We start from the raw sequence: 12,268 nt of genomic DNA, 5'->3' as shown, positions 1-12,268 counted from the left end.
TTAATTTAGTAAATCCAGTAAAGATAAACAGTTACATCTGTTAGCAAATCCCACCGTCAGACTAGTGAGTTGTAAGGGCCAGAATGAAATCAGTAGTAGAAGTGTAGCCTAGAATTTGAGCATAGGAGGTTCAAGGTGAATATCTGGAAAAAAATTTTTACTGTAAGAGTGACAGAGCACTGGAACAGGCTGCCCAGGGAGATTGTGGAGTCTCCTTCACTGGAGACATTCAAAACCCACCTGGATGCGTTCCTGTGTGATGTACTGTAGGTGACCCTGCTCTGGCAGGGGGGGTTGGACTAGATGATCTTTCGAGGTCCCTTCCAACCCCTAGGATTCTATGATTCTATGATTCTACAGACATGGGTAGTCAAAATAATCGCTTGATTTCTGTATTATCAGCATCTCAAACTATTCTTCATATGTACTTCTTTTTTTCTTGGGACTTTTTATATGTCTGCTGGTTTGTTCCCCTGACTTGACATGAAACGGGATTTCTGTAGTTTTTAGGAGAGCAGAATCAAGATGATCAGCACACACATAGTTCCAAAATTCCTGATGTTTTGCCTGCTTTCACAAAGCATCTACAGTCAGGGTTCCAAATGGGTCTGAGATCTTAAGAAGCTCTAGACCAAGAGGACATATTTCCTGACTGAACAAATTCTTATTATTTCTTAATATGTAACTGTATTTCTTTTTTAATACCCTGTCTGTCACCACAGCGTGTGTTTGTGTGGGATTTGGATGAGACCATAATTATTTTTCACTCCTTACTCACGGGAACCTTTGCATCCAGATATGGGAAGGTAAGATTTAATTTTTTTAACATTATTGCTTGTTCAGCCAAATTGCTTCAGGAACTGTGGGGGCAGGTAATGAGACAGCTTTTCAAACAGATGCTGCCAATTTTATTCAGACACATTTGTATAAATATGTCCTGTGGTATTTCCTTCTAACATGTGAAAGTTTCATTTACCTCCCTTTCATGTTGCAAGTAGCCCTTTGTGTTTCAAAAGCTTGTTTTGTTCAGCTGCTGCTAGATAGGATAGAACTGGGATGTTCTTTCAGTGTCTGTCTTCTGCAAGAAAGAACCTGTCAAGAAGCCAGACAGCATTAACTTTAGCCTGAATGAGGTAACATATTTTTTGTTAGAGCAGGGTTTCCTTACTGAATCTCGGGCAGTTTTTAAGAGAGACACTGTGTTGGTCAGTGAAATTTGCCATAAAGAATACTGGCTCTTCTTTCCACATGGCTGCTGAAGATCAGATTTTTATGGGGTTTTATGAACCGTCTTTAGCAATCCATATTTTAAGTACCCCTTTGAAATGCAGAGTGTTTGGATAAGTCTGTGGCTGAACAGACTGAAGTTGGCTGCTAAGGAGAAAATGCTGGTCCTTGGATTTAGTACCATGTGCTTCCATTTCTTCCTAAGGCAGTTTTTTTAATGATAAACACTGAAGTCACTTTGAATTAAAGAATGTCAAACACTTTTAAGTGGGTAGGAAAAAAGACAATATCATTACCTAATTAAAGGTGGATGACCTAGCTGGCAGCTGTTTCCACACATGGCTTTGAACAGTCAGCTTCATCAGGAGACTGGAAAATGACCCTGCTTCTCTCTAGAAAGCAGAAATATGATTTGACATCATCTCATGGCTTTACCAGCTGTACTTGTTTTATGATGGTTATAACAAGCTGAATGTGTAATTAGTAAGATAGATTTATTGTTTGCTATTAGATGTGCACAGTTGTAAAGGATATAAAATGGTGTTTGTGGTGTGGAAGTCTACTGCAGGACTTGGAATGCTGCTAACACTTCTAACAGCACCCTCTGAAAACCAAGCACGTGTTTCCAAGCAGGGATTTATTCAGACCCGTGTTGTACAAGGTAATTGAGGCAGTTACTTTTCCCAGGGAACATAATGAACAGTCTGAGGTATACAGGTGTAAGCTCAAACACACTGCTTGCAAAAAATAGAAAGAATTAGGCAGGATCAGGAAATATAAACTTACACTGTGTAGATCTGCTATATAGTCATGCTTTGCATTGGGTAGGGGCTGCAGTATGCACATGGAGAATTACCTTAATGGACTGACTTTGTCCTGCATAAAACCTCTGAAGCCTTCATCTCCTGCCAGGTTTAGACGGAGTGGGGTTTGAATCTGCTGCATGGGGGCAGATGGTAATGGACTGACAGATAAGGTGGTCTCATGGAGGTGAGAAGCCCTGCCACAGAAGTACCTGTGAGGTAGCTAGTGCTGATGGGCTGCCACAAAGAACAAAGGTAGAAGCTGCCATCTCTAGTGAACCTGGTGTGGGGATGAAGTGGGGTTAGGGAGTGGAGCAGGAAGGGACTTATCAAACACACTTACCAGTGTCCCCATCCTCTGTGGGAGCAGAGTTAGGCCAAGACAGGGCACTCAGGAAAAAATGGAAACTGAAGGGATTGTCTTTTTTGGAAGGCCTTTAAATGTACAAAATGACAAACTTCTGTTGGCTTTTTCCTTTCTAAAAATGTAAAGAATTATACAAACAGGAATTTTTATTTTTTTTTAATGAGTGAATCACCTTTTCTATTAAGTTACAACAGGCTCTTTGAGAAACTTCTTTAGAAAGTTTTTTTTTTTTTTCTTAGTTCTTCATTTGTTTCATCAGTATTAAATAGGGCTTTCCTATAAGGGAACTGGTTGTGTTATAAAAGTATTGTAGGCTAATGGCTTGATCCAAAGACAGCCAGAGGCTTTGGTGGGTTTTGGACAGACCTTAAACCAGAGGGAAATGCAGCACACTCAGAGGTTCCTCAGAGCATGGACAGTTCATCTGAGGTATTTAAAAAATAATTTGCTTGCAGCATTAATAGAAATTAAACCACAAAATTTACTCAAGGCTGAAGTATGAATGAATAGCCCAGCCTCAGGTGCTTCTTTTTTGTCCTCTCTGCACAAACTCCTTGCTCTATCCCATGGATTACACAGTTATCAGACATTTGTTCCTAATGTCTTTCCCATTCTCACGGGTGCTGCAGTGTAACCTTTACAGTGGCAGGCAGAGTGGCCTGCAAATTCACAGCTCCTTTTGCCTTCTGGCCTGGGGATGGGTGCTTACCTGCACAAACACACTGAGTGATTGGGGCAGCAGAGCTGTCAGACCCAAGGAAATGTCTCCACCCTTGGTTTCTCAGCAGGAGGCCCTCTGACAAGGAAAGAAAACATAGTTCCATATGCAGTTAACCCTGGATATTATATTCAGGTGCATTTAGCAACTTGTTCTGCAGGCTTCTGATCACTGTATGGGTGCAGAGTATTTACCATGTGCCTAGAGACCACAACAGATGTAGACCATCATGAGAGCTCGAAGTACTGTCCACCCAGCCCTTTTAATCCCTTCAAGCATGTATAAGAGAGGTCCCATTCCACAGGAAGGTGGCTGTGGTCTTTACTGTGTCTGCAAAGATCTGCCCACCAAATCACTGACTAAACAGAATGGGAAAAAATAGTCAAAATGCAGAGCAGTGCTGCTGGGGTTTACCCTCAGCTGGATAAAAGTCAAGGGGCTTTGGCCATTTGTTCAAAGCAGCTGGGTGCAATACAGAAAGGCTTTTGGTGGTATTAATTCAGACACAATACAAAGAGATTGTAGCTTTCCTGACCGAAACCATCAGAACTCTACTCAGCTTTCCCTGATTCAGGTATTTGCAAGTTTGTTACCATAATCTGTGTTAAGAAAGCATTAAAAACAAAATTCTGAAACTTTTTCAGTCTGAGAAATTAAGTCAGAAGTCCAAATTCATTCCCATGCTTTTTGAAGGACTAGTGTCAAAAAAAATAGGGAGCACTGGGTGTGTTGTTTTCCCTAGGTAAGGGTTATGTCTGACACTAATACCTTTTTTCCAATATTTTTGCATTGTTTCCAGAATGTGTGTTCCTCCTTGAGATTTTAGTGTCAAAATGAACGCCGTTTGAAGTAAAATCTGGAGTTAAAATTCAGCTTTACATGCCAGTTACTCTGAAATCCTGCAACCAAATGGAAAGGATTCTATTTTAGCACTAACTTAAAGAACTGAATACATGGGATGGTCTAAATTACTGAATTGTGTTGGAGCTTTCTCAATAATCTGCCAATGTCTGCTGATACCAGGAAGCTACAATCTATAAAATTCCCTGTAAGGTGGACAGCAATTTCTGGGATTGTACAGCATCTTGAATTGGCTTGAATTTAGAAAAACATGCTGTAAAAACTAAGAAAGCACATCATGTCCCAGCTTTAAATCACAGTCATGTGGAGTCATGTTCTAGATTTTAGTTCACCTTAGCTGAAAGGTGTTGAGATGGCCTGTCTTTGCCTGTGTCCCTCTGAGCCTGGACTGTGTGCTCACTTTGCCTAGAGTGGCCTCTCTGGCTGCTTTCACTGGGGACTTGCAGTTTGATTAATGTAGAAACTTGATTGAGGCAGAGGCTGTTATTCTATGATAGCTGTGGTTTTTTATTGCTTTTGCATTTCAGAAGTGGCAGCTTGAGGTTTACCCAGGTTGCAAGCAGTGAGGTGGAGGCAGGGCAGACACTCAGGCGTGCAGCCTGTGTGAACATGGGCTCTGCCTCTCTGATGAGGGACGTGCAGTGACACAGGTATGAGAAGGACAAGGACAGACTCCTCCAACAATAGCAGGTCTCAAGACCTTTTGGACAGAGCAGCTAGAATTGCTGCTTGGCCAGCTTGAGGACAGGACATAAGCATGTTTTTCTAGCATTTCAAGGAATTGTCATAGCTGCTGTGTATTGTCTGTGAACAGGACTGTCTTGTTCTCACTAGAAATTATGTGAATCTAAGAAACATTATTCCTCAAAAGTTTCACTAGCAGTTACATGTTCCTACAGAAAGTTTTCCTTGAAGCTTATTATAATCTCCAATTTTAAAAAAAAGTCATTGAAAAGTTCCTTCTTGGCTCTACTAGAGATCTTTTTAAAATCCTAGGGTTGATTTTTTTTTTTTTTTTCCTTTCCTGCTTTCATTGAATGCTTCAAGTAGCTTGTGCTTTTCCCTGCTTTGTTCTCTCGCAGGACCCTAAAGCCAGGACCTGATTGAAACACCATAGGGATTTAATCAAATGTGATGGTGATTCATGCTTCTAATGGCCGAATCTGTCCTTTACTACTTTACAAACTGAGAAGGAATAAAACCCCATTTTATTGCTCGGCTGTTAAAAACTATTTGTAGAAGTTGCTAAGGTTCAAATCAAAAGCGCCCTCCCTTGAGAACTATTAGTTAATTCTAAGTGCCATGGCATTGCTTTTTTTCTTCTTCTCTCACTTGAGATGTGGCCTTATATCACTACTGCTGTTCAAACATCTGAGAGTTTTCCATTCCTTTGACAAACATGAGCCAAAGTGCTTAAGGACATCTGTTTATTTTATTTCTTTAATGAGAAAACCTTCCAATTTCTTACTGGCTCAGCTGTGTTTATTTACATTTTGTTAGTCATATGTGTGGGGCACCTTGGGATGTTAAAAACCTGCAGAGGCCTATGCTGAGTGCTGCTAGCAGGCATCCTCATCAGAAAAGCAGAATAAGCCCTTCCTAAGGAAAACACAGTCCTTGGAACTCCATAAAATAGATTTTCAAAACAAATAGTGCCTAATTCACTCAGTAGATCATGGATTAAGTCAAGATGAATACAATTTGGAAAGGATTTTCTGAGGAAGTTGGAGATTTTTTTACCCACTGGAGGCTAAACCTTGTATTTAATGCCTTTTTAAGTTAAATTAAAAAAGCATTCAATCACTGCAGGTAATAAAAAAGTCTGTTACTTTAGACATACTGCTATATCAATTATTAGTTCATTATTGGAGAAAAGGGAGTAAATAATTCCAGCCACTTGACTATTTCAAATGTGTATTTCAGGAGCAAACATCTGTGTTTATCATCTGTACTGGCTGATGAGAAGCAGCAGCAGAAATAGCAAAACCAGCTCCACAACAGCCTAGGTGGTGGTGGGCAGGGGACATGCTCTGAGCTTGAGTAGATGTAACCTCTTGTAGTAGAGCTTAGGTGAACAGAGGGTTTTCTAAGCAAAGTGCATGTGTGGCATTTGGAAGCATTAAAGGGTTACTTTTTCCATAAAATATAGATCAGAAACAGTGCTGGATTGTCAAACAAGGATGAGTAAAGGGAACCTGCTTTGCAGTGTTGCTGAATCATGACTTGATTTTAAGGGAAATATAGTTTAAAAAACCAAAGGGACGCTCCTATCAGGAATCTGTGTGTGCTGCATCACACCCTGATGTGTTTCCACCAAGCTTTCCAGGAGTTCTGTATTTTTCACAGAACTATCAAGGGCCTTACATACAGAAGTACAGTGATTTTTCCTGTGTTGAAGGGAGGAGAATGAAGACATACTTGGTTTAAATTCCACTCCCTCTTTTGACATTTATGCCCTATATGGTAAAAATAAATTATTTGTAGATCTTTGATCATGAACCTTCTATATTACTAAATAAAAATAATTTCCATTTTTTCTCAAGTGTTGTGGCCCAGCTTTGAACCTGTATTTAAGTACAGTATTCCCATAGGACAGGAATCTGTTACAGACACTGGATAAAATAATGTAGTAATTACTGCTTATTTCTAAGCATAGTTCATTTAGAGAGGGAGGAGAACCTTTTCAACCTCTGTGTGCTCTTGAATGTGAGGATTCAGTGAGTGACGTGCTTATCTGCTTATTGGAACTAAACCATTGCCAAACAGATACATGTCAGTAAAAAAGTCCATCTCTAAATAATAAGCAATACTTCAGAAGGAAGGTGAATATGAAAAGGTATCTGAAGAAAAGGGATTAAATGATATTTGTTCTCTGTCTAGCATGGATTTTTCACAATGTCACACTATGATGACTGTAGACACTATTAATTTAAATTTGATAGATTGTCCAATAAACCTGGATATATCAGTGTTTAGGTAAAACAATATGTCTTCATTTTTAGGGGAAAAAAGCTTAGAGCGTGAAAAGCTGAGTGATTCTGTTGGAAAAAGGACAATCCTTTTTTAAAAATCTGAAGTGCTGTCACTTAGGGAAATTCTCTTCTGAAAATGGGTTTCAGCTCCTGAGCTACTCTGGTTACTCAATACAACTTTTCTGACCAATACATTCTCTCAGATGAAAAGCTCTGACAAGCCAGGTCTAGCTCTACCTGCTTCTATTAGAAAGATAAAATTGCAGGCTGAGCTACTGAAGTGTAATAAAAGAGCTACATGTGTTCTCTTCCTGAAAAAGATGTGGACTTACTTGAACTAGAACTGATTCACATGGTTAATAACCCTTCTTCATGTCTCAAATTCTGATCAAGGTATAAATTTTACAACCAAAAAATTATTATTCTCACAGACTCTTTTTGTTCAAACATGTGGCCCAGGCATTTGTATTTTTGCTTTTTAAAATTATTATTGTTGTTGTTGTTATTATACTACAACCAAGCTGATCCATTTTCCAAGTAATTAAACCCAATTAAAACTATTAAATTCTTTCTTTTGGTGACAACTTTGTTATTAACAGCTAAACACAAGGAGGAGATTTAACTTAGAAAGCCCGTGATTGTATACTAATCCGTCTCTCACCTCTGGCTGACACCTGTGGCAAATAAACCCTATAGAATAGGAGTCCAATGAGTACTCTTAATTAATACTTTCTTCCTTGTAGAAAAGTAATTATTTGCTCACGGCATAAACAGGTATTTGGCAGGGATTTAAAGAGACTGATTAATTTTAAATACTAAGGCTTTAAGTTTTTTTTAAGTAGAGGGGAGGCCTGAATCCAAGATCCATGCTCAGAATTACTTTGTCCTAACGTTTTGAATGTCAGGTTAATTGGCACGTTGCTAAATAGAAGCAGAGTCAGACAACAAGCTGATTTGTTATCTGTCTGAAATGAGCCAGATTTGCCCCTTTGCTAATGGCCTGCAAGTCTGAACAGGGTACCTGCAAGGCAGAGGCTTGGAATGGGCTTTGGAGCCAGAATTGGAGGCGAGAGTGACTTGCACTTGAGAGATTGCCAGAGATAAGTCTGTTTCTTCCTTTCAAAATTGCAGTGTACAAGAGGGTAGAGCTGGCTGTGGACATCTAGCCAACTGGATTAGTAGTAGCTGCAGGTATTAACAAATACATGTCTTTTAAATGTATACTCTAGGGCAAGTATAAGCAGTCCATGAAAAGCAATCTCAGTGTTTCAGGAGAGCAGTGGTAAGGTTTTAATCCAGAGCCATTTGGGAGGATGCTGATGGGGCAGTTTGAGGTGTGGCTGCAACGCATTGTGTAGGTGATGCCAGTACCTTTAGTAGTGAAGATACAGCAGTGCAGCTTCTGTGTAAGTTAGGTCCTGAACAAGGGTCTAGGAGTTTCACATGGAGTGAGCACACCTAACTTCCCACTTTAACCCACTGCTGCCACAGGGAAGTATTTGTTCTTTGCTCACCTCTAGTTGTTGTGGAAATCATCTTTAAGCAAAGACAGGCTGAAGGCTTCTCCACAAGCTCCTTTTATCCATTTTCTGTCATCCTGCTACTCAAAATAAGAACAGAAACAGAAATTAATTTTAGGCAAGGTGTTACTACCTTGCAGGCTATAACTGAACTCAAATTTTATTTTTAAAATGCAGTTCATTTCAAATGTACAGTAGTAGTTCAAGGATTAGGAACAGTGCATATAACTAGCCAACCTAACAGCAACATTCAGAGCAGATGTGAGAGCTTATGCCATGGGGGTTGGAAAGAAAACATTCCCCTGGGTGATTGGACACTTTTGTCTTCCTTTTCAGTGTAAATTATCCTGCTCACAAGGTGTGGCTGTTGTCAGCAGTAGCCCATAACTCCTTTGTTGAAATTCAGAACTATGACAGAAACAGCAAAGAGACTCGTCCAAGGATGCTCTTTAGGGCAAACAGTTTTGATCCAAAATGTTAAAAAGGGCTTCTCTTCACATGTTTTGATTCTTTACTGTTTATGGAGGAGTGGTAGGGAATGGGGGCTTTTCACCTCTCAGTTCACTCAAGATGTGCACTAAGCAGAAATGTGCAGCTGTGCAACTACTATTCCTATTCATTAAAAGAGGGAGTGAAGGGTGTATTGAGGAGGGGGAATATCAGTCTCTTTGAGAATGAACACTTCAAAATGACTACTGTTCCCCTGGCGCTTATTTCCCCCGGCCAATGGGAAGAAGCCTGTAAAAGTTGTGTGTGTTGGAGGGTCAGGAGTGCCTGGCCTGTCATGTCCAAGTATCAGAGGTTAGCACTAAAAGTAATTTGTGAGGCTGTTTAATTTCGACCCTGAAGGAAGCTCCAACAATGGTGTTTGGCAGAGGCGAGGCAGATAGGGCTACACTCTGGTGCTGGAGCTTTTATTTACAAAAGGAGTTTATTGTTTGTTTTCTATCCCTGCCTCTCATTGTCCTTGTTTGTGAAAGCATGACTGGTAGATTAGCAGAGGGGTAGGACCTCACTCTTCTACAGTTACTGAACAAGTACTCAGGTTTGAGTTTTTAAATTAATCTGTTTTCACTGTAAAAAAAGTGGTTCCTAGATGAGATTTTATTTCAAGTTCTCTGTGGTTCATTTGTCCTTGGGCTTCACATGTATCAGAAAAGACTGACTAGTTCTGTTACCCAGAAGCTTGTTCCCAGAGCTCCATGGTGTCCTTTTCTTATGGAAGGACATGTTAGCAGGGAAGATCAGAGTGAAGGTGGCACCTTTTTGTTGCTCTGCTAAACTCACACTGCTCTGATGCCTGTACCTCTAGTGGTACAGGATTTCTGTGCCTAGGAAGAGCTGTCCACCGACATCTTCAGATAAATTTCATAATCCTCTTTCAGATCACTGTACAGAGAATTTGGACAACACATTGATTGATATACCTGTATAATTTTGGTGCTTTCCCATCAGTTTGATATTCGTGTTTATTCATACATGAATTGAAAGCTGTGGTGACTGTGTCTTTCCTCTGTCTGGGTACAACCTCTAGCACAGTGAGGTCCAAGTCTAGGACTAGTGTCTCTAGCTACTACAGTAATGCTAATAAATAACTGCCAGTGGAACCCTGGCCTAGGGCCTCTAGACACCTATATCATACTGGGAGTGCTGATTTGCCTTTTAACTTTATCAGCCTCTTTAAGACTTGGAAGCATGCCTTGCTATAGAGGAAATGTCCATACTGTGAAAGCAGTGATGCCAAATCATTTCCCTAAACGACTTCCCCTCTGGGTGGTAAAGTGCATTTTTCTGTTTTGTTTTCATTCCATCATACTCTATCTCAAGAGAAAGATTTTTATTTTTTTTTTCTGCCCTCTCATCTACAGTTTAATTTCCATATTTTTTAGTTTAAGAGAAGGTAACTTCATACATTGTGGAAATGTTTCCTACTCCCCATTAGTGATTAATGCCAATAAAGCTAAAGACAAATGTTAGAGGATAAATGACAGATACCAACCAATGAGATTTCCTGAAAGAGTTTTAAGGGCTAATGATCCTTGAAATGTATAAAAATAAATTGCTTCATTAAAAACTATTTTACAAGAGAATTTTTTCCTAGCAGCACATTTTCTTAAAAACAGTTCCCCTGTGTACCTACACCTGGGTAGTAAAATTTGATTCAGTGCTGTTCACACAGGGCCACAGTTGGATGCCCAGATTGTGCCTGTGTCCCTGTGCCTTGTCAGGGGAGCAGGTTTGGGGCTTCAAATTAGAGACATGTTCCTTGCAAGTCTGTTGAAGATTCCTTTTTGCCCAGAGGAGAAAGTGCCCTTCTTTCTGGGACAGCAAGCATGTTTAAACATGAGTGACAGAGCTTTTCTTTAGATGGGCACAATGCTTGTGAGTCACACACATGGCTGAAACCACAGCCATTCTGCTCTAATTAAAGAGAATGACACCAAGAATGCGTAATAATTAGGTTAGCGTGTAATACACCAGCCATGTCAACAGCATCTGCCACAAAGGTTGATTGAAATGTACTCATCCTCCAAACATTGTGCTCCCAGTTAGAGCTCCTCAGCTAATTCATTACTGTCCTGTCATACAATAAGATGACTCCACAGAAATGTGCAGAAAATTAGACCAAAGTCTACATGTAAATCTGCCCTGGGTTAGCATGGCTTGTAGCTTTGGTGGAGGGAAACCACCCACATAAAGATGAGAGATCTCTGTCCTAATGAAGATGAATTACAAATAAAAGCCTGTTGTGGGAATGCTCTTTTCTTTTTTTTCAAGTTGTCTATTGTTGTTTAGTTTGAACAGGCACAATGCTTTTGAGCTCTGAGTGTTTATCAGATTAATCACAGATTACTTCTGATTGTGTTTTTGAAGTACTTCATGAATAAGAAAATGTTCTGCTAGCAACCGTGTTTTCATCCATGTGTTCCTGTGCTTTTGCTTTTGTGGGTTTAGGAGCAAGGTTGGTTGTTTGAGAATGGGAAAAGTAAGTGGTTGACTTTATGCATAAGAGTCATGGAACAGTGACTGTGACTGGGTACAGCAGGTCACTTGACTGTGTTTCAAAGTAACAGAGTGGCAGAGGCTGTACCCAGTGCCCGCTGGGCAGCTTGGAAGCAGGAAGCCTAGAGATATAGGAGTCCTGCAGCTGCCAGCCCCCATCCAAGGGGCAGCTTGGAGCACCAAGTGGGTGTGCACACACAGTCAGCTGTTACCATAGCCCTCCAAGGCAGAAGAAAGGGAAATGCTGCAGCCAGAAGCGTCAGTCACTGGTGCCACGCAGGATTGTCTGCAGGCGGCTTCTCTGGCCAGGCAGAGGCAGACCTGTCAGCTTGGGCTGATTTAAACGTGCCCTTGCTGATTTGGTGAGGAAATGAAGTGACAACCCTCTCACAGGCAGTTGTGGTGTCTCATTGGGCAGCAAGAGCCAGAGAAAAGCATTACTTTTCTAAAACAAATCAACTACAGGCATTAAAGTAGAGCTGCAGGTAGTGCAGTCCTTCTCCAGGGGAATTTACTTAACATTTTGCCACTGGTGTTGGTAGGAGCAGGATCTAGATGTGAGAAAGTTTACATGTGCTTAAGAACGTGTAGGAGCTGTTTCAGAACTGCTGGCATGTGCATTTTCACATTCTCTAAATTGTAAAAAAAGCGTGTTTTTTAAATGCCGCAGGCATCCCGAGCTTCTGCTTCGTGTCCTTCCCTTTTGGGAGGGAGGCAGTTTGAGGCCCTGTCAGGGAACGGCTGAGTTAGACCCACCCCAGCCAGGCAGGGGGCTGCAGGTACAAGGCAGTGGCAGC

General features: G+C 40.7%; 1 protein-coding gene across 1 annotated transcript in view; it reads left to right on the top strand.

Moving 5' to 3' along the window:
- Nucleotides 1-12,268, top strand: part of EYA2 (EYA transcriptional coactivator and phosphatase 2) — a 53,540-nt gene that overhangs the window by 25,705 nt on the left and 15,567 nt on the right. Inside the window, exon 8 of the mRNA XM_009998678.1 lies at nt 723-806. Within this exon, the coding sequence (XP_009996980.1) occupies nt 723-806 (84 nt within the window). The remainder of the gene's footprint in view (nt 1-722; nt 807-12,268) is intronic.

This window comes from Chaetura pelagica, unplaced genomic scaffold (assembly GCF_000747805.2).
Source record: "Chaetura pelagica isolate M959 unplaced genomic scaffold, ChaPel_1.0 scaffold275, whole genome shotgun sequence".
NCBI classification, from domain to species: Eukaryota; Metazoa; Chordata; class Aves; order Apodiformes; family Apodidae; genus Chaetura; species Chaetura pelagica.
The sequence above is the reverse complement of the archived record's forward strand: the minus strand, read 5'-3'. Positions and strand labels throughout refer to the sequence as shown.